Source organism: Sinohyriopsis cumingii, chromosome 2, assembly GCF_028554795.1.
Source record: "Sinohyriopsis cumingii isolate HCF-2022 chromosome 2, ASM2855479v2, whole genome shotgun sequence".
Classification (NCBI taxonomy): Eukaryota; Metazoa; Mollusca; class Bivalvia; order Unionida; family Unionidae; genus Sinohyriopsis; species Sinohyriopsis cumingii.
This window is the reverse complement of record NC_142962.1, coordinates 103,505,942-103,530,249: the sequence shown is the minus strand read 5'-3', so window position 1 is coordinate 103,530,249 and position 24,308 is coordinate 103,505,942. Positions and strand designations below refer to the sequence as shown.

General features: G+C 35.8%; 1 protein-coding gene across 1 annotated transcript in view; it reads left to right on the top strand.

The window, feature by feature from the left end:
* The first annotated feature begins 6,006 nt into the window (after nt 1–6,006).
* Nucleotides 6,007–24,308, top strand: part of LOC149805517 (uncharacterized) — a 33,638-nt gene continuing 15,336 nt past the window's right edge. The window contains exons 1-4 of the mRNA XM_089950119.1: nt 6,007–6,294; nt 17,354–17,520; nt 22,666–22,845; nt 24,044–24,107. Coding sequence (XP_089806245.1) covers nt 6,238–6,294; nt 17,354–17,520; nt 22,666–22,845; nt 24,044–24,107 — 468 coding nt within the window. The 5' untranslated portion in view covers nt 6,007–6,237. The remainder of the gene's footprint in view (nt 6,295–17,353; nt 17,521–22,665; nt 22,846–24,043; nt 24,108–24,308) is intronic.

Genomic DNA, 24,308 nt, shown 5'->3' with positions numbered 1-24,308 from the left:
TGTAGGGTAAATTATTTCCACTAAAGCCACTTCTCAATAGGCTTCGTGACTTAATTGGATGACCTGAGATAATTTGACCGTGTAACATCACAAACTTTTATTGGGAAACCTCCTCCATGGAGCTGTCACTGGGTAAAGTTAAGTAAAATTGGTTGTTGTTGCTGTTGTTGTTGTTCATAATTCTAGAGTTCTGCGACTGTCCGAGTGGTCACTGAAAGTCAGAGGAGTGTCTCCTCCCAAAATGTTGCTGTTGGAGTGGTGACAGATGCTGGACGCAAGATTCATGTTGTTTTCGTTCGAGAAGTATTTCAAGGAAGAATTGGGAAGAAGGCAACCGATGTAACTGCTCAATAAAATGGTCCACAGCTGTTTGTCTCCTTGTTGCAAACTCAATTTGGCAATGGGTGCACCGATGACACAATACACTACAAAGATTTGACAGAAAAAGACGATTTGCATTTTAGGTACAACCCACAAGGGTTGCTTTTGTAGATCTTGCAGAGAAGAACTCGGTAAAGGAGTGGTCACTGTGGCGGTAGCGGTAGCTGAGGCTGTGTGGAAGGGCATGATGGCCACTTCTTTTTATAGTCGATGATTTGCGAGGCGTCGAGCTAAGAATCAAGCCTGGGTGGATATCTTTTCCTACGTCCTTTGACTATCTTTGACAGGGCGTTTTCCCACTTTACGGGTTCTTCGTTCGAGAATGCTTTCGATGTCGTACACTTCGTCTTCTTTTTTTGGCTACGCGTTGTAACTCGGGCAAGTTAAACGTTCCTTTAAACACTTCGCTGTTCATATCTTCCAAATTATATGACGATCGTGCACTAGTCCAGTGACACGAAACAATTCGGTGGTCCAGTTGGGTAAGTAACCTTTGTCGAAAGTGCGTTTGGTTTTGCCAATGCTCACCCAATCTTCTACTGCCAACACTCCACTTTTCTTGGGGACAGCCAAGATTGGTTGTACGCTTGAACCAAGTGTGGTAAGACGTCGGTGTACTTGAGAGTTTGTTGATGCGTGAAATACTTTCTCATATGTTATTTCAAAGTACGTTTTAAACGTTCCACGATGCTTGCGTTGGTTTCGGGATTCTCGGTGGTGAAAAAATGAATGTCACGTTTCTTTAATTCTTTTTGGAAAACTTGGTTCGTAAATTCGGTGCCTTTGTCGGATTGCCATCGAACAGGATGAAGACCACTTTGTTTCAACACCAGCTGGATGGCTCGCACTAATTCACTGGTCGATTTGGAAGTCAATGGCACGACCAAGGGAAATTTGGAAAAGATTGTTGTCACATCAACCCATCAAAAGTTATTGGCACAGCAGAACATTCAATAACGGTATTCATTCGGAAGAGTATACTTTCGGACTTGTAAAAGAACTTTAATTCACAATACAGTGAGTGCTTTATACATGTCCACAATGTATTTTAGATAAATAAATCATTTGTTGAATTTTATTAAACTTTCTGGTTTTGCGTTTTCTGTTACTTAGATTAAGACCATAAAATCGTAACAGAATTTGGGGGCACTCATTCGGGATCTAAATTTCTTTATTCTATTTCATAGAAACTAATATTGCTTTTGAAATTTCAACTGTCTTTGTTTACGAACTTTCATTCTCTTTGATAAAGATTTTAATTCTTTAGTGAAATCAACAAACTTTCATAATGTCGTCTAAAGGAGAGAACTTTGTTTTAAATCCTTCGTAGGAATGGCTAGAGTCCTTGACAGACAATATGATCTTTCTGCAGTAAAGGTTCCTTTAAAAAAGCAAGATATAAAGAATAGTTTGGTTCAGTATTTGATGGAAAAGATTTTTGACAAAACTAATTTGGGTTTGATTAGAAAATCTCTTTCTGGTTTTGATGGAAATTGAACGAATTACAATATATATATATATATATATATATATATATATATATATATATATATATATATATATATATATATATATATATATATATATATATATATATAACAGAATTAGAGGTAAGAAAGTTTCATCTTCAGAAAGAAATGATGGAAATACAAATTCAAAAATAGGAAAAGGCGAAAGAAATACAAATTTAGAGAGAGGAAAGAGAGAGACAGAAGTGAAAGAAATCAAACTTCTGAGAGATGAAAAGGAGAGGGAAAGGGTAGATAAAGCTAAAGAGAGAGAGAGAGAGAGAGAGAGAGAGAGAGGAGAGAGAGAGAAGAGAAGAGAAAGAGAAGAGAAGAGAAGAGAAGAGAAGAGAAGAGAAGAGAAGAGAAGCAGATGCAAAGAGAAAAAGGAGAGGAATACAAAATCAGAGAAAGAGAAGAAAAGAAAGGCATATACAAATAAAAAAGATAAATACAAATGGAGAGTTAAGAGAAAAACGCAATTGAAATTAAAAGAACTAGAACTGGAAGGATGTGTACATTCCCACCCCTTCTTTACACACAATTTCAAGGTTTTGATGTTACCGGAAATATGAAGTTAGAACCACCTTTAAAAAGTAGATCAATACCTTCCTCAATTTGCGAAAATGCTGAAAAATTAAAATGGCCAAGAGAGCATCGGATTTTGCCATTACAGAGCGTACTTTTTTGCAAAGTTCGTGAAGTCTACACTTTACTATCGTTACAACAAAATGTTAATTAGGTATGTATCCTGAATCGGTTGTGAGTTGGTACCTGAAGCATATCAGCATAGGTTTAGGAATTGTAGAAAATAAACTGGACAAACACATGTCGAAGTTGCAAGGGAAAAAGAACAACTATTTGTTAGGTGGTGCTTAGCCAAGAAGGTTGATCAAGATTATAATAACCTCAGACAACTCATATCAGTTGAAGAATTAAAGAATTGCGTTCATGTTGACGTCAAGACCTATCGTGATATGCAAAACGTAGAAACTTTGACTATACCTTGACTCAAAGTTTCATTTTTCAGCCGTTTTTTCGTTAAAAAAAATCATCACAGTCTCACACGAGTACTTCCAAATCTCACTCTGGCACAACATTTTAGGAATCTAACTTCTGATAATACTGATCAGAAATCATTATCACTTCCTACGTGCACTAATTGTAAGAAGAAACCAACAAGTTTTGTAAAAATCACACGTTATTTCTGATTGCTGCAGGTTGAAAAATCAGCAAAAGATTAAAGACAGAGTTGTCGTTCTTTTTTCCGAAGTGGTCAAGATCACGGCCATGTATTAAGAGCAACAGACTGGGTCAGACTGTTGTTGTTGTTGTTGTAGGGCTTAACGCCATTTTTCAGCACACGATAGGCTATACATGGCGGCCAGTATTAATGGTGGAGGAAGGACCCCGGAAAATCCCCGGAAAGAACCACCGACCCACGAGAAGCTACTGGCAAGCTTTCTCGCATACCCACATTGGCCGAATCCGAGACTCGAACCCACGCAGACAGAGGTGAGATGGCAGTGATCCGTAACGGAGAGCGCTTTAGACCACTCGGCCACTCGGGGCCCCGGGTCAAACTAACTTAAGCTTAGTTTTATTATGGAGTATTATCAACCATTCATTTAAAAATGTATATGGTACTTATTGGTGATTCTGCCCATCCTATCCCTATTTAATAGTACGGTATAGAGAAGCTTCTTTGAGTCCTTTATTATCAGGTACGTTGCCATTGAGAAGTCTTCCTCAAGTAAATGTGATCGTCAAAGGTACGCGCTTTAGATCACCCGGCCAACCCCACCCCTAACACCACCCCTAAGCCTGAAAACACATGAATTTAAGTTCAAGACCTGATCTGATTTACCAGGTTAGGTATTTTCTGGAAGCGAACTTGTTTATGAATTTGATGGGAAAATGACCCACATCCTCGGTATTTTGGTTGTGTTTTAGTCAAGTGATAGACTGGGTGGAGCATTATTGATTCCTATCTTAATATCAGTCATTTGGAATTTATTATCAGAGTTTTTAATTGTGTTCAGTTATAAGTTGAGTGGAATCAGTTATTTAAATTATTCTTTGGAATTACAAAGTGCTCATTTACATTCTGGACCAAATAACTACTTTGGGATTATTATGAATACATGCAAAGACATTCTAGATTATATCACTGGGTTACATCAATACTATTGGTACATCAGGTCATTCAAGATTATTAGTACATTTATTCAAGACTTCGAATTCATTTGGAATATATGTATACTTCTGGACTTGTGATAGAACTTTGAGGTATATTTCAGAATTAATTTACAATACTGTAAGTTCCTTTCAAATTGTCACGATGTATTTATGGCAAATAAAAGAAAGTTTGAATTTTACAAAACTTGCTGGTTTCTCTTTCTTTCTGTTACTTATTTGAAGACCATGGAATTGTAATAGAATTTTGGTCAAAAGAGAGAGAGAGAGAGAGAGAGAGAGAGAGAGAGAGAGAGAGAGAGAGAGGGTGGGGGTGAGAGGGGGGGGATGAGAGAGAGAGAGAGAGAGAGAGAGAGAATTATTGGCAAAGCTGATGAGTCCTACACTTCACTATTGGTACAACAACGTGCTGATTAAGATGTTTTTGAGGAATAGATCTTGAAGATTTATGAGTTGGTACCTGAAGCATGTCGACAAATGTTTAGGAATTGTAGAAAAGAAAAACTGGACGAACCGGAATTAGCTAGGGAAAAAGAACAACTACTTGAATGGTGGTGTTTAGCCTAAACGTATGATAACCTCAGACAGATCACGTGAGTTGAAGAGTTCAGGAAATGCATCCATAGTGATGTCATGACCTATCTTGATGAGCGAAAGTTAGAAACTCAGGAAAATGCTGCTTATACATCTGATGGTTATTCCTTGACTCACAAAGTTTAATTTGTCATTTGGCCCTCCTCTCATCAGCTTTTTGGGGTGGGGTAAAAATCATCTCAGTCTCATATGATCTTATATGTTCTATCACAATTCCGAAATTATTGAAATTTACGACTGAATCTTAATCTTTAGTGTGCTAATGCGCCAATTATCTTGTGCGTGCGTGCGTGCGCGCGCGTGTGCGTGCGTGTGTGTGTGTGTGATTTGGATTTTTAACGTAGCCTTAACAATTTTCAATCATATTGCTACGATGTATGCAGTGTGACAGTTTATAGTGATGTCTAGCACTGAGGCATCATGCCGCAGACATGTTGCATGACGTCCCACCCAGTCACATTATCCTGACACCAGGCCAACCAGTTCTAACACTAACCTCTTAATGCTGAGCGCCAAGCGAGGCAGCTGTTAGTACCATTTTAATAAGACTTTGGTATAACTCGGCCGGGAATTGAACCCACGACCTCCCGCATCCGCCAATTATCTTGAATGTACCCATGCACCAATAGTCATACTGTATCACAATAATATAATCCAGAATGTCTTTGAATGAATTCACAATAATCCCAAAGCAATGTTTTAGTCCAAAATGTCCATGAGCACTTTGTAATCCCAATGAATAATTGAGATAAACATTTCCTCTCAAATTATATATGAACACAACTAAATGTGATTCCACTAAATTAATTTTAAAATAAGAATGAATAATTTTGTTGATAATAACATCAGATACAAATCTAAAACACCATACAATGACCAGGACATGGTTAAAAAAAAATTTCCAGCCCCATTCAACTTTCAGAGAAGAACTATTCCGTTAACTCAAACATCCGTAAATGATGGGAGTGATCATTAAAAAGTTCCAAATTATTTTATATCGTTTCATATAGATCTCACTGTATTACATTTGTGAAATGAACTGAAAATTTGTTTCGTTAACCACTTTTGTGTATTTGAACCGAGTTTACATTTACGGTTTTTCTGGAACGGTGTTGAACCTGATTTTGTACCTTTTCTACACAACAAATCTTTGGCCACGTATATCATTAAAAATAGAAATACTGTATAAATAAAATGAGTGTAGCAAAACTATCGCTTATACAGTTTATATTTTTAAATATAAAGATTGATTTGGATACCACACACAGCATGAAATGAAATGGATTTGCACCAACAATTCATTTTTTTTTTTTAATTGTTGTAAGCGTTACAAAACCAGCTGCAGTCAGTGGAGGGCAATAGCTCGAGCACATTTGTCGAGTGATTTCAGTTAAAATGTCGCTTTTAATAATTCAGCAGAGCAAAAATAACAAACTCTTGACATGAAAGAGTTGTATTCAGTTACTACAAAACAAACACACAGCAATTACAAGAGGCACACTTTTTTTCGACAACTTCGTCCTTGCATTTAGCCGCTCATAGTATTCCTTTGAGTTGAGCCATGGATTCCAGTAATCAGGGATTTCCCTCGTTTAGCACTGGGCTTACTCCTCAGCAGGTACATCTTGATCATGAAAAAGATTTATGCTTGTGATTGTAGAGCATAGGTATAATTTTTGTTTTAGGAAAAAAATGTTTTTGGTTAGTTCGAGTTAGCCGGCCTAGCAAACTAAAACGACCGTTGATCTAGATATACCTGCAAGAAATCGATAGGAATATGATTTATTTTTTAAAAATAGCGAATATAGCATTCGTTATATCTTTAATCCATAGACAGACGAGATGTAACTACAGTATTGATGAAATTTGACCTGGAACTCACCATTTGCATTCCGAGTCACATGACTACACAAATCTCGCAACCTACATGTCAGTGACATCAGAGGTCCAATAATCATGTGATATCAGCAATATACCATTTCGAAAGTTGTTGTACAATGCAGTTGGGTATTTCTGCACACTTCAGGTTTCCATCTCCAATACTGAAGCAAAACACATTCCGAATTTGACCGATTGACGAAAATAAAATACAGCAGTGCTTATCATTTTAAAAGAGGCAGTTGTCACCAGAATATTCTGTTCAAAATACCATTAATTTTGGACACGGGGGATACCACACCTCTGTTTTCCTGACTTGCGATATGTCAGCCTATTCTGTGCACAGCGTTGAAAAGATGTACTATTTATTAATCGGTCAATGGAAATGAAATGCATTACTTTGGACATTTCTATCAGCATTTCAGTTGAGTAATTAGGTCAGGTTTATCGCTAGTTTTACAAAATTCAATGTAATAATGCCAGTAGATGGCAGGATATATTAAGCAAACAAAATCGATCTTGTAAAAAGGTTAGTAAAGTTGAACATTTTATTAAAAAAAATAATCTTATGTTTAAGAGAAACAACAATGAATAGGATGTAATGTGTTTACAACAGCTTGCTGATGGGGAAAAAATTACTAAAGAATTTAGAAACAGACTATGCGCCAGTGAATTTCTTGAGAATTTGTATTCTAGTGGCAAGTTAAGTTGGGTAGCAGACGATTTTGTACGTGTGGGAGAACTTCTTGGAAAAATAGTATTGATAATAGTTTTGGTCCTTTCTGATGCTGGCTGTTTCCGATGGCCTGAGTTTTTCCCAACATTTTCGGAAGCCTACGTATATATTGTAGCTTCCTAGGACAATCTGTTATTTTTATTAAACTATTATATCTATAAATAGAGATTTTGTGTTTTAACATAAAGCCCAACCAATACATTTATAAAGATTGCCAAGCATACTTTGGTTGTTCATAATGTAGTTTTCCTTTCCAATATCCTAGTAAAAATTTTGTACCATTCGTAGGTTACTCCATCTGAGCCTGTAGCTTTTCTTTACCTTAATTTCTGGATTGGCTTTTCAATATCCTTCCCTTTAATTCTTTTATCACAGTTATATATCCTGTTACTATTAATTTTATTAAAAACCTTTCCCAACCACTACGGTGGCCTGGTGGTTAGAGCATCGGTCTCAGATGCAGGAGGTCGTGGGTTCAATCCCAAGTCGAGTCATACCAAAGACTTACAAAAATGGTACTAACAGCTGCCTCGCTAGGTGCTCAGCATTAAGAGTTAGTGTTAGAACTGGTCGGCCTGGTGTCAGGATAATGTGACTGGGTGGGACATCATGCTACATGTCTGCGGCATTATGCCCCAGTGCTAGACATCACTATAAGCTGTCACAGCAGAGACTTGGTAGTGATATGACTGAAAAATTGTTAAGGCTACGTTAAAAATCAAAATCACACACACACACAATAACCTTTCCCCTAAATACTATTCATTTTGTTTATCTGGTATGTTTTGCAGTGTTTATAAATTCCCATAACATTTTTGTATCTGTCGTAAAATGTTAGTCTTGTTTGTGTACATATTGTCATTTATAAAAATTTCTTTTTTTAAAATTGTTTCAGCTCCCTGCTTTATCTCTTCTGTCTTATAAAGTTCCATAGCCCTTGTATATAAGTCCCCAAAATCCCCCACTCTGATTTTAATCCCTTTAGTTTCTTCAATTTGCATAACTGTGTCATTTTTACATTTCTGTTTCATTTCATCCGTTGTCATGTCTGTTAATAATATCAATTAAAATATTTTTCCTAATTATTTGCTTTTTTCTTTGTACTGTACGAAAAGTTGTTTTTACTCAATTACACTGCCTATAGCCATTGAAGATACATTGATTATATCAATCCGTGTTGTTGAACGTTTGAGCGTGACCTTAATTTGATTGTAATCATGTAACATCTTTGAGGTGATGACAGCTGATTAATTGTTGCTCCAAATCCTGTTTATTTATCTAAGGAATCTGCTATATGCATTTTATCGCACGTGTCTTGAACATCAATTTTTTTTATAGTATGACATTTGGAAACTGTTAAAAGGAACTATTTATTCAGGGTAACATTTAGCTTTTAGTGACCTAGGTATGGTATACATTTTGTTTTCTTTTTTAATAAAATCTTTATTTAATATGTATATATTAAAAAATACAATCAAGGATGGTCCTGGCTTTAAAAGGTGTCGCCCAAAAAAATGTCAAACTCAATATTTTGATGCCAATTTTCAAAAAAAATTGCCAGAGCAAGTAGTGAATATTTTCTCAAGTCTAATAATGTAATATTCAATGAAAATTGGGGAAAAAATGGGATCGTAATTACTTTATTGTCAACAAGCAATGCAGCCATAATATTACAAAATAAATCATTACATTACTGTTTTGCACTACTTTCATGGTCTTTGCATCACACATCACTGTTAGTGCATAAGTATGACTGTTGTCACCTGAAATAAATGCATTATCAAATCTAAAATATCTACTTTCCTGACATCTACAGTATCTCTCTCTCATTTTTTAAATAGAAACATCAGGTATTGAGCAAATGTATATTATGTATATTATTTTTCAAATTATAGTTTTGTAAGGAACTTTAGTTAAAGACATTTTAATACTATAACCCTATAATCATACTTTGCGATGCAAGATAACTTACATATAGTGCAACAGTTGATTGCATGGCATTCAGGAATTAAACACACACACACACACACACACCCCCCGATGGCTAGCTTCACAAAGTACATCGCCATCAACCAGGTGTTCAGAAATTTATTTTTGCATTGCTTTACATGCTTTGCTTGAAGTGAATTGCTTCCTAAATCCCAAGAATGATCACTGAATGCTGTAGATTTTTTCTCGACAAGCATTAATTTACCGTGTATATAAGCATTAATTACCATCATTAAATTAAAAGAAGGAATGAAGAAACATCACAGAGCATATATGCCTCCAGAAAACTAATTCAGAATAAATATATTTAGTAAGTGGTGTTATATGCATATATGAGTTAACAATAAGGAAATAAGGTGGGCTATAAAATGTGGGAAATAGTTAGCACATGTATGGTAGCTTGCGACCACATTTAACATAAATTCACATCCATTTTAGGCATTGTTAGTTATAACAAAAAGAATATTGTTATTTGTCAAGCAATTGCTAGTGCTTTCACTCACTGTAGAACAGGTGGTTTCTTTGAAGTATGTCAAAGAGGCTTGAGTCTAACCTTTAGCTTTTGGGCAGAGCTGACCATAATATGAAATGGGGTCATGTGGGGTGAGATAACGCACTCCACAGGGAGAAACAACATTTCCTTTGAGAATCTCACATGTATTGGACCCAAAATATCAGTGAATATTTAATGAAAATGATGCTTAAATATGCCGCAAAAAAAACTTCCCGATGGTAGGTCCCAATCTGTGTGTATTTGGATTCAATCACCCAACTTGGTTTTTGAAATGATTTATTTATTAAATGACACGCTAGAATAACTGTACGGTATTAACTAACTTTATTCAATGACTATTTGAATTCTTTGGAAATCTTTCTGTACATTTGAAACTTCAGCGCAGAAGGGGCATTTTTCATTGGAATGTATTTGGATTTCTTGGAACTATTGGAATTGAAAGGACTTTTAGGAAATGGGAATTCATTCACCGTGCTCTAAGTTAATTTAATTCTTTCACTCTTGTATTTTGAGAAATAAATTATTTTCAATTACTCTAAACATTTTTGTTTTGCATTTCTTGTTGCATAGCTTGAGTCCCTGGAGTCGAAACATGGGATTGATGGCAAAAGTAAAAGATCAATGAGCAAAATTAACATATATTACTTACCCCGCCTGGATTCATGTTTGCTGACACACTCCTTCTTCAAAATATCACAACCAGTTGTAAATGAATTGACAACTTGTGCCTTGATACATATATCACAGAACATCTGCTTTAACTTTGTGTCATATCTCAGCCACGGACACCCAAGTTTTTAGCTGTCAAGAAATTTTCAGGAACATTTGACCTGTTCATCATGATGTGACATTGCACTTGAAGCATCACTACAGTCACGTAGATGATGTTGGTCTGTCAGGTATAACATCAGGTTCAGTGACAGTGTTGTCTGATGAATTTGCACTAAATCCTAATGCTGTTAATTTTGTTACCTTATTCTTACGATGAGATGCTGAACACGTGACGGTAAACTTTCATAGACCCATGAGAAAGTTGCACTGTTGATAGTCTATAATTCTGATTGAGATTTTTTCCATTTGTTTTGTATTTATACACAGCAATCAGTACTTCAGAGGTAATCAGTTTTCTCTGAAATTTCAGCAAAACTATTTTATTGGTACATTTATTAAAAAAAAGGATTAACCATCATTCAATTAATAGTTTGTTTCTGTTTGCATCTTCAGAAGTTGGTCAGTTGAGCATGACTGAGTGTATCACAGCATACAGTACTCAGGCCAGACGTCAACATAAGTGGATTATGATGTATGAATGCACTGTATAGATGGGTTTTTCAATATGAACAAAGGATTTGTTTATGTAACAGATATATTCCAGTGCATTGTGGATCCAAGTTTGTGGCTTTCTTTTATGGTCCCTTTGAATGTCTCTACTCCAAATCCATGATTGCATGTACAAATTAAACAGCCAAAAAGGTTGTCGCCAGAAATGTTGCCAGATGGTATATTTAATCACCAATAAGGAAAACAAATCACAATTTGCGACATTGGCAAGGCCCAGGACGATCCCTGTACAATTGACATGTTCTTATATACATGCTTACTAGATATAATCAGTCACTCCGACTTTTCCACTTCCCATTGAAGAGTCAGTTTGATTTTGAGATTTTCAGTTTTGCTTCAGAAGCTTGGGAATATAATTGTGACGAAAATATGTTTCAACAGATTTTTCAGTAAAACAGAAGCCTGTGCTCTTGTCTGCAAACAAAGAGATTTTATAGGACTGTTGTACTGGGAATTTGGATGCCAATGATTTCCTTGTCTGATAGTATTCTAACTGCAAAGGATTCAGTTACTACTGCACATTCCTACTGAACACTGCGACATCATGCAAAGTCAAACAAAGTCATGGAAAGTCACACACAGCTTTTTTGTTTTTTTTTAAAATAAAGTTATTCAGATTGGATTTGTCACATTGAGTCCGCCTTTGTCAAATGCTGGGTTACATGACTGTCATAATATTACTGTATATATCTCAATAATATAAAAAAAAATTAAACAACTAGTCAATGAACATTTATTAACAATTGTCAGCATATATCACGTGAAATAAATGAAGGTACCTAAGGTTGCGTATGTACCAGTTTTACTTTCAACCAACATTAAAACATCATTTTTAACTCTTTTAATTTCAATATTGTCAAAATAAAGTCATTCTTCTATGATATAAATATTAATTATGCAAGTTAGGGATATATATGTTGTCCTGGACTCTAGATAATTTCAGAGCAAATAGTAATTGGAGATATGGTTGTTATGTTTCGTATGACGAATTTCTAATTGATTTTGTAATTCAACACTTTTTATTTTAACCCAGAACCTGAGACAGTAGACACAATGCAATCTTGATTTGGGTGTTTCGTAACACCCTAAGTTTGGTATTGTTGTTGTTGTTGTTGTTGTAGGGCTTAACGCCATTTTTCAGCACGCGATTGGCTATACATGGCGGCCAGTATTAATGGTGGAGGAAGAACCCGGGAAAACCCCGGAAAGAACCACCGACCCACGAGAAGCTACTGGCAGGCTTTCTCACATACCCACATTGGCCGAATCCGAGACTCGAACCCACGCAGACAGAGGTGAGATGGCAGTGATCTGTAACGGAGAGCGCTTTAGACCACTCGGCCACTCGGGGCCCCTCCCTAAGTTTGGTATAGATATTCCGTCAGTAATGTGCAGGGTTCCTCTGGAACATACTAGCACATCATATGAGTTATGTATTTGTCAGGATCCATAGGGGACCTTGAAAACACCTTGCAAATTCAAAATGTCTGGATACTTGAAAAGCGAGCTTAAATATTGATGGAAAACAGGACTAATGGAAATGTGTTTTGACTTGATGTTCATTGTGTCTTGGAACAGGGATTAAGATAAGTGTGAGATCTTGGTCATAGATTCCATGAGGACAGGAAATGGAACATTGCATGGCTTCATGGAGATCATTTACGTGGGGGAAAATACATGATCTTGGTCATAGTTTCCATGAGGACAGGGAATGGAACATTGCATAGATTCATGGAGATCATTTACAAAGGGGAAAATACATGTTCTTGGTCTTAAAAAGTATGTGAATTTCCACTGCTTAGGATTTTTGTTGTTAATTATAAAAATAAACATTTTGTAACAGTAAAATGTTTTTGTCATTTCTGATGATTTTCTTGTTGATGTTTGTATTTTTCTGCTGATGTCATTGGGGGAAAACCCCCAAGTAAGATAAGAGTTACCATGACAAGAAAAGCAAGGGCCATTCATATGGGGTAGTAACAAATTGTAATGTTTCTGAATTTAAGAGATTCAGATTGTGTTCCCCTGGATGAATCCTTTCTTGAACCTTTCATGAATGAGTTTAAGTCTCTCCCTAACAAAAAGATGCTGATATTTGCTTTCTACTTTGCTAGTAGTATTTGATCAGAGTTTCAGCTTGCCTTTATTGATTTGTATTTTCTTTTTTGAATGTTACAAACTAAAGTTGTTTTCAAAAATGTTTTCACAAGTGGTACCTAGTGCTGCATCTAATAATGTTTTAATGCATGTGGCTTGATTAATGGACAGAGAGAGAGTATTTTTACATGGGCATCAGTAATTATGTATTGATTATTTGTGTCTAAGTTCAGTGGGTATGCAAAAGAACGCTGTCCATATGACTTTGTTTTCATAGTGGGAATAATGAGTATACGATTGTCAGAAGAGGAGCATAAGTATCTTGCTGGTGTGTACACATGGGTGAGGTCGGATAGGTATGTTGGACTAGAGTCCGACAGTGAAACGTAGCAAAGAGAACAAATTTTGTGTTTGATTCTGGATCAAATGGATAGCCAGTGTAGGGTACAGAGCAACGGGGAGGTGTGCTCTGATTGTGGTACTCTAAGTATGATCCGAGCATCTGTGTTTTGAACTTTTTTGAAATTTCTGGAGCAAATATTGAGATGAACCAGACAGAATTGAGTTACAATAGTCCAGGTTTGAAAGTAACAATGAACACAAGTGTTTTAGTGGCATCAACTGAAAGATATTTGCGAATTGAGCTGATGTGTCTCAGCACAAGATATGTAGCCTTGCATATGTTCATGACATGTTGGTGCAGTGTGAGAGTACTGTCCAGAGTCACACCTAGGTTTCGTACCGATTGTGTGAATTTAATGTTGGTGTTGCTGATATTTATTGTTTGAGGTAAAGGATGTGAATGAGAAAGTCTTTGTGTTGTGATCAGAATGGCCTCAGTTTTATCATCATTCATCTGCAGCTTGTTACATGTCATCCATGATTTCACATCAGAAATGCACCTTTCTACACCTTGGATGGTGGGGGCCCCGAGTGGCCGAGTGGTCTAAAGCGCTCTTCGTTACGGATCACTGCCATCTCACCTCTGTCTGCGGCGGTTCGAGTCTAAGATTCAGCCAATGTGGGTATGTGAGAAAGCTTGCCAGTAGCTTCTCGAGGGTCGGTGGTTCTTTCCGGGGTTTTCCCGGGTTCTTCCTCCACCATTAATACTGGCCGCCATGTATAGCCTATCTTGTGCTGAAAAATGGCGTTAAACCCCACAACAACAACAACAACAACACCTTGGATGGTAGCATCAACTTCAGTTGGGTGGCTAGATTTGTATATTTGGGTGTCATCAGCGTACAATTGGTGAGACACTGGATGATGATCTATGACACTAGAGAGCGACTGAGTGCATAGAATGAAGAGAACAGGTCCAAGAACAGACCCCTGTGGAACACCACACATAGATCAACTGGGCTGGAGTGTATTCCATTTGCAGATACAATTTGTGTCCTGTTGACCAAGTAGGGCTTGAACCACAGTAAGGCTGTATCATGAATGCCAAATACATGCTGGAGACGGTGAAGTAATATATCATGGTCTATTGCAAAGGCCTTCCAGCTGACCTCTGGTGAATGTTTGGTTTTATCAAAAGTTTTACTTTTTCATAAAAAAATATAGTATTTATTAGAACAGATATTATGATAATTATGAATTATGACACCGACAACAGTAGTAAGTGCTCATTACAGGGAGGTCACCTCTGCAGTGTTATACCATCTTGTGGCCATATACCATCTGCAGTGTTATACCATCTTGTGGCCGTATACCATCTGCAGTGTTATAACATCTTCCGGCCGTTCTTCTTCAGAGCCAAAAATTTGCATTACATAATTGTTCAACTTTCAGTGATGAACAGAATGCATACTGTCTATGTTAATACAGAAAAGAGCATAATGAAATTATTGATGACCATATAAAACAAGGTCTACCCATTTTCAGACTGCTTGCCAAAACACAGCACCAATTACCAGTTGTGATGCTGTTTAAAAACAAATGTCTCCATTTTCATGAGACTTCTGATGCAACTTGTTTACTTAAAAAATATATGGAAATACATCTTGAAGACGATGGTGTACCTCTCAGAATTCTGCAACAATGAGTAAGCTGCTGAAATCGGAGACTGATTATTAAGTTATTATTACTACAGGTGAAGTCAAAGACTGATTATTAAGGTTTTACTACAGGTGAAGCCAAAAGACTGATTATTAAGGTATTACTACAGGTGAAGTCAAAGACTGATTGTTAAGTATTACTACAGGTGAAGCCAAAAAATTGATTATTAAGGTATGACATGTACTAGAGGTGAAGTCAAAGACTGGTCATTAAGGTATTACTACTGGTGAAGTCAAAGACTGATCGTTAAGTATTACTACAGGTGAAGCCAAAAGACTGATTATCAAGGTATGACATGTACTACGGGTGAAGTCAGAGACTGGTCATTAAGGTATTTCTACTGGTGAAGTCAAAGACTGATCGTTAGGTATTACTTCACATGAAGTCGAGACTGATTATTCAGGTATTACTAATTACTACAGGTGAGATTTGGTATTCAAAAAACAGCTTCAGACCATAAGAAAATTAAACACCTCTCAGAATTCTGAAATAAATACTTCTTGCTGTTCCAGTATTTAAAAGGAAAGTATTATTTAACACTCTTGTTCCACATTAATTCCTGTTCAAACACCTGGAATTGTGATCCAAAAAGAGTTATGCAAATAGACTCCAGAAAATACAAAAACAATGGGGGACATTGGTCAGTTGCTTCGCCCTGATATTGAAAGGCAGTGCTTTTGTCAAGTAGATCTTTTGCATTTCCGACTTTCTTTGTCTGTTTTCAACCAATGAAAGTCACAATGACTTTCTGAAAAGTGCTTGTCATGCATCAATGAAAAAGTGAGTTACCTATGTTATCATAGTTTCCATTAAAAAGGATGGTCACATTGATCAGACACAGTGTGAATCTGGTGTTTAAATACATGTATGTTCAAATGTCTGTGTCATTATTATAGTTTGTCCAGAGTTATTAGGGCTTTTTTATGTTTTCTAGACTGATCATTGAATAAAATTTCTTATGTATTTCATATCTTGGAATTTCAATGCTCTTTGGTGTGCAAAGTGTGTAAATAACAAAACTGTTGATTTATGTGTCTTATTATGTATACATGCATCAAACAAACTAAAACAAATCACTTTAAATTGTTGATATTGGAACGGGTTACTTGCAATTGTATTCTTGTAGTGTTTTGTACTGTTTGAAACAATAAAGCACTGCATAAGCACCTTCCATCACATTCATATTGAAATATACTTTAAGTACAATTTATTATTATTATTATCATTATTATTGTTATTATTCTGGTGATTCTATTATCCTTTAAGCAGTGATAATAATATTGTTATTGTCATTAGTATTATTATATATGGTCACTGCTTCAGGTTCATGATAACTTGTTTGAATGCAAATACGATGATAAAAACAGTTTTATCATTAAAATAGAAATAAATAAATGTACCATGATAGGTTGCAGCTTAGTAGTTGTTATTAGTAAATTTGGTGGCGACACTTTTTAAATCCTTCTGATGTGAACAGTTTGGCATGACACATGCTTCAGGCATGAATTAATACTTTTTGATATTCAGATGTCAGATGCTTTCTGCATAACAATAGACCCACAATGTGAGATAAAATTAAAAGCACTCCAAATGAGGAACCTACTTGCCTGCAGCACCATCTAAAAATGTAGATTGGGAAGACATTTGACCGATGTCACTCATAGAATGCAAATTATACCCCATTTCTCTGGTGTTTCTGAGCAAGTAGCTAAAAAGACATCAAAGCATCCACCACCTACAGAACTTCAGGGAGAGAATAAAAAGAGCATTTAAAAATTCAAAGATTGGCCACTAAATATGTCAGAACATTTCCATGTCTTGTAAATTTTACTGTTGTTTTCTTTTTAAATTTTTGTTGCTGTTTTAACTTTAATATTTTACACACACATGTAATACATTAGTTTTATATGACATGATTTTGTATGTATTGATGTATTAACTCTTTAGGTTATTGTCCAGATTTCTTGCCATGGCAGGATTATGTGGGGTTTTTTTCTGTTTAAGAGTTACCATGGACTCTTACCTACTTTTACCCTTTTTCCACTGTTTTTCTTTTCTCAGAGCCCATTGATGTCACCTGCAATACCAAACTTTGGCCTGGGTGCTACACCACTTATGCCTCCATCCAATTCAAGCTTCTACCCACCTCCAACTCCAGGGGGGCCAATGACCCCTATTTCCCCAGCAACACCTGCATCAGAGGGGTCTGGAATAGTCCCACAGTTACAGTAAGTGGAAGATAATTTAACAAAATACCAGCATTGAAAATCTACATTTGTTTTAATCTATAAGAGATTGCTAGTATAAAACTCTCGAACTGCCTGCTGGTCCAACTGTATAATATAGGTCCTTAAGTCAGTAATGCATGAAAATTGACTTTTGATTCCTGAAATTCACATAGGAGTCTTTTTAACTTGCCCATTTTAGCTATTAGACCCCTTTTGATGCTTGTATATTTTTCTTCCCTTCTGTAATCAAAGTAGGCTGCTGTTGACAAAATAACAATCTAATACTGTATTAACCAAAATTAAGTTATCTCTGGTAGGTCCAGATGCTTAACACAATATAACTTGCATGTGCTCATTAATGATAAGAAACTAGTTAGTCACGATAATAAAAATGAGATAGTGTGGTGGTCATTTGTCTACAACATTCATACCTTGTCAAGTTAATAATGTTTGAGAAATTGCTGAGTAGAATTTAGGCCTTTAAGAAGATTGTGGGTCTTCCATATAAGGTCTCAAACGTTGGGTGCTCTTGACTGTTTGTATCTAATACAAAAATGAGGTGCTGTAGAAAGATCAAATGCAATGGCGGCAGTAATGATAGAAATGTATGTGTGTGATTTGGATTTTTCAGTCATATTGCTACGATGTATGCAGTGTGGCACAGTTTGTAGTGATGTCTAGCAATGGGGCATCATGCCACAGACATGTAGCATGATGTCCCATCTAGTCACATCATTCTGACACCAGCTGACCAGTCCTAACACTAACTTCTTGATGATGAGTGCCTGGCGAGGCACCTCAGGGATCACGCTATGCTTCACCAGTGTTGCAAAAAATATTTCCTTATTGGCAACAAAATATACCATCCAGTGATCTTTTAGTGACATTTTTTGGCTGTTAAAAACTGTATATACAGTCTTGGGTTTGGAGTTGAAAAATTCAAAGACTCCATGACAGGAAGCTGCAAACATGGATATAAAATTGCACTGGAATCTATTGTTACATAAACAAATCCTTTGCTCATATTGACAAACCAACCTAACATGGCACCATTATATCATAATGTACTTATGCTGATATGTAGCCTTAGTACTCTTTGCTGGTAATATAACCCAAAGAGTCATGCTACTTGACTAGCTACAATTGATCACCTCTAAAATCAGGAACAGAAATGACTACAATCTACCAGATGATGAAGAAAAAAAATCCCTTTTGAAAAATGTACCAAAAAAAATAATTGATTGTTCTGTATATATACTAAGCAAAGGAAAAAAACAATTCTGTCTGTCGGTGTTTTACAGTTATTTGACTTTATCACAGCAATAAGAAACAGGCATTTGTTTGGTCCTTCAGAGAGTGCCTTCAGCGGCGGCTTCAGTAACACATGAACCTTCATCAAAGCAAGTCGAAGACCTTTGATCAGAGAAATTTGGCAACAAACTTAAAGCATTGTTTCATTTTTCATAGTGATGAGAACATATACATTGTGCCGTGAAAGTTTCCTGTCTGCAACAAAAAGGTCATGCTTTAAACCCATATTAAAGTTCCAATAATTTGAAACAATATATATCTTGCCATTGAGTTACATGAAAGTGGGACATCTCTGAAGAATGTTAAACTTTCTAATTTGTTCACATGTTTTCATTTCACTATGAATAGCCTGATCCCTTTGATAGTCTCTGCATCATGGTAGTTGTCTCTGGCTGACCAAAAACTAGGCCAAATTAAGTACATGTACATGTAGCATATAAACAACTATACAGCCATGTGCTACTAGGATAATAAATATCAGAGTGAATTGTTTCGGGAAACGTGTTTGTTGACAATGGGATATAGATCAGATGACGACTACCATTTTTTAAAATATACGTTTGAGTTGTGTTTTCTAACGGGATTTGACTGGTACATGAATTTTCTAACAAATGAGCGAATACTCGAATTCATGGATTTTTCATATGCATGTATATTGTTTAACATGCGGAGTGTATTACATACATGTAAGTTGTCAATTAACAAGTGTATTTCAGACTAGATGTCTTCATTTAATCAAAATTTCCATTTTTTCTCTCTGCATAAATCCTAGCCACTGACGATAGGTCATCTCTTAAAAATTTCACTTATATGTGAAATTTCAATTTATTTCCAGCACTACCACCCCAACCCCCAACTTATCTAAACATCTGCTTATGTTGACATTATTACCTTGGTCCAGAGGATGTTGAGATACACAGATAATATTGTATTATGATTTTTTGGGTGACAACTTTTTTAAAGCCAGTGCCATCCCTGCAGCTTTTAGTACCATTTTGTGTAATCTTTTGATACATAATATGAGTATTTTCATGCTTAAATTGGACAATTTGTATTTTCTATTGAAATAAGTCAGATAACTTTGAATTTACATGTAATTAGGGACCCACATCAAGATGTGGGGATCTATGGTAGTTACCTTTTCTCTACATCTGTGTATCTGTCCACTTTTCTTGTATCTGCCAAAATTTACAACCCTTACACAAAATTCAATGCCATTTGGCAGGTGAATTGCCTGTTACAAGTAGATGTGCCTTTTAAAGCTATGTCCATTTTGGATAGGATTATGGCCCAGTGTTTTATCTATCCATATTACCACTCTGGTGGCATAGTGGTTAGAGCATATGTCCCGGATGCAGGAGGTCTTGGGTTCGAACCAAGGCCAAATCATGCCAAAGACTTCAAAAATTGTTACTAACAGCTGCCTTGCTAGGCACTCAGCATTAAGAGGTTAGTGTTAGGACTTGTTGGCCTGGTGTCAGGATAATGCAACTGGGTGAGACATCATGCTACATGTCTGCAGCATGATGCCCTAGTGCTAGTCTTCACTTTAAACTGCCACACTGCAGACATTGTAGTGATGTGACTGGAAAATTGTTAAGGCTGCGTTAAAAATCTAAATCACATACACACTTTATCTACCCATGCATCCAATATGCAGACTTTTCTGATTTGGTGCAAAACAAATAGTTGCCGGTATGTAAATTGACGCACCCCAATGTTACATTTTGCTCATTGCCAAAAAAAACACAAAGGTTCTGTCTAAAAATCATCGAAGGTAGGTAAATTGACGCACCCCAATAGTATGTTTTGCAGATTAAAACAAAATTAAGGTTTGGTCTAACTACTTTAATGACTAGATTACAACTCTCCCAAAATGAAAACAAGCACACATCAGTTTCTTGCGCTAATGTTATCATAACACATATGGTTAACACTGAGTGTGGAGCCTGGAGATGACCTTATGTGACCTGTAACAATCACATCATTTGTAGCAACATGATGTTAGAACTTCATAATCACCATACCCAAGAAAAAGGTTGAAAATAAACGTGATTTTAAAGTGATTCTCATGATGAACTATTATTTTATGGGCACCATTGTCATGCAGTGAAGCAACAATTTCCATTCGCTCAGAGTTCGATTGAAAATGGTGTCCAAGGCAGAAAACTTAAATGATATCCGAAACAAACAAAATTATATTTTGGGCTGCGTTTATGACCAATCTATAGTAATAGTATTGTTATCAAACCGGTGGAGCCTTTATCATCCAACAATGAGGTAACGGTTACTTGTAAGATAAAATGTAGTTTGTGCAATGGTTGAAACACAGCTATGTTTTCAAAAAGAAGTTGAGTCGAGTGATGAATGTGACAGTTAAGATGCCTTTATATTTTGCCATATATGTACAGAGGCTTAAAAAACTTCCATGACCAAAATGGGCAACAAAAATAACTTTCAGAAAAGTACACTGGCAAGACATGCAGGGTTGCCAGAACACAAACTGGTAATTGAAGGTCCACAACACCAGGTAGATTTCAATGCAGGGTTACAAAAACATTCTTCCAAATAAGACATAGCAGTGAAAGTGCAACTTAAGTGTCTACATTGGCTGAGTGTAAAATACAGATCTCTTCATAATTTAATACACGCCTTAGTGGCTGAAGAAATTGATGCCATTGGCAGTTTGAAGAATTCTGCCAATCACTATGACTCGACTTTGATCTTTTCAGAGTTATTGGAGTGCCTATCAAAAGTTGTTGAGGATAGTATTATACGTAACATGCAGAATTCGTCATTTGTGACAGCAATGGCAGATGAAAGCACAGACATAGCTAACAATAAACACCTTGTCATATATGCTCAGATTATGTCTGATGACATGAAACCATCAACAAGATTTTTAACAAATATATAATGTTCAGATGCCTCTGGCAAGAGAATTGCCTTTTTGGCTTTAGTTACATTATAAAACTAATATTTTCATTGTGTATTTAAACAATATAATTATATTTTAAAAACTGCTGAAAAGTGATCATCAGCTTGAATAAGACTTATAGGTTTGGATTTTGACTCACCGTTTTTACCTTGATGAGTCAGATGACTTACATGAAGCCATTTGTAGATAAAACACTGATGGCCCATGACAGTTAACTTGACAATTTCATATGAGATTTGCTTGTGACAACAAGACCCTTATTCTGATTTGACTTGATATGAACATTGTCTCAGAGACCTTGTGTCTTTTATGGGTTTTGTCTCATTAGCTCCATATTGGACAGATGTATGGCCTTTGACAGTTACCTACATATCTTCAGAGACTGTTGATTGTAAGCAACATATCAGAAACCGATCAGTTTATCCTGAAGTAATTTGGTATGGGCATTATCTCATAGGCTTAATGTGCTGTTTATCCATGTATACTCATCTACTCCATTTTGAAGAGTTACACCCCTTGTTGAGCAAATTCTTGTCTTCATATGTAAACATCAAATATTTCTTGTAATCAGCATAGCTTAAGATCCAGTACAATATATTTTCATAGAATTTGTTAAGAACATTGGTTCTTGAAATAGATATGCTTTTTAATGGTTCATGTCAGTTACACCATTTTGGGCAGAGTTATGGTCCTTGTTGATCAATTTTATATCTTGACATGGAATGTGTATTTAGCATAGATCAAGAACCATTTAACATATTATGATGCATTTTAATGTGAAAATTGTCGATAGGCAAAAAGAAAAGGGTCATCTTGAAGACTTATGACCTATTTAACCTTTATGGATAGACACTTTGCTAGAAGGCTTTCTAAATAAGCATTCCATTTCATTTCAGGAATATTGTTTGTACTGTAAATCTTGGGTGCAAGTTGGATTTAAAGAAAATTGCCCTTCATGCTAGAAATGCAGAATATAATCCAAAGCGATTTGCTGCTGTCATCATGAGGATTAGGGAACCAAGGACGACTGCTCTTATTTTCAGTTCAGGGAAGATGGTATGCACTGGAGCAAAGAGGTATAACAGGAGTATTGTATTTCATTTTTATGCAGTGATAGTATTTATCCATCCAAATGTCCACACCCATTATCAAGACCACATCCACTTTATGATGGTTGTTATATGTGACTTCATGTGAAAGCATGATGCGCAGAACTATTCTCTATGAGAGACTGTGCCAGCTCCATAAGAATGCACAGAGAGATGGTTTTTATGTTAAGCTTGTCCACCCACACTGCTAAGTGTGCTGAACTAAAAAGTTTCATGAACTATATTGTCACATGCCTTGTTTATATTTTATATTATGTAAATATACTATGCCATGTTATTCCTACAGAATAAACTAGAGAAAGAATTATTACATATATGTCATGATATCTCTTGTACTTCATCTTGTATATATATTATAAATAGTATGACATTTGTTTGTAATCACTATTGATCATAATTATTAGTTGTGAAGTTTATCTTCATTTTCAAAAATTATTATTGCTGCATGTGTCTCTGACATTTATTCAATTTGATAAATTTAATAAAGCAGTTTACTTTATATGAACTTGTTTAAAATTTTTTTTAATGGATGATGCAAAAACAATAACTATTTTACATGAAAATATTCATTTGTGATAAGATGGGGCTTTCTTTTTTGTTTGTATGCTGATTTCATTAATTTGTTAATAAGAGGGCCTTGGAAATAGTATGGAAATGAAAAGGGAAACTGAAAAATTTTTGAGCTGTAAATCAAGCACGTTTATGAAATATCATTATTGTGAATGAACATCAAAGTTACTGCTTGATACAGAACAGTATATAAATTTCAGCACGTGTGCAGATACATGTACATGTAGTCAGCAGGGATGTACATTGTTGTTAGGCAGTTTTCTGATGTACAGTCTCAAAAACTGGTAGGAGGATATCCAAGAAATTTCTTTTATAAATTATGAACATTTGTATGTATCCCTAATTAGTCCTAAATACCAATAGTGATGCTTTGAATAGTTTGTGCAGGTAAAAGGATAAAACTGACACCTGCCATGGTTGGGTTTATGATATTGCAGGTTTCTTCCATCTGTATGTCAATTCATGGGGCAAATGCAATACAATAAGTTGTAATGACCTTGATTGCCATGGATATATGAAGGTAAATGTATAAAGTAAATGAAATCATAAACATTATCAGTTTCATTTAATCTTGTTCTAATTGTTCTTTTTTCAGTGAAGAACTTGCCAAATTAGCTGCTAGAAAATATGCTAGGATTGTACAGAAGCTCGGTTTTCCAGTAAGTAAATCTGTTCTCATTTTCCTACATTTATATCCCCCCACATATGGGAGATTTGTAATGACCCTTCATGTTTCTGTCGATGTGTCCATTACAACATGCACTAAAGTGCTATGTGGAAATTTGGAAAACTTTTCATTTGTGTTGGCCATTGGATAACCTTGTGCAAAAGGTGTGTCATTCTCATCTTCCCCTGGTGTC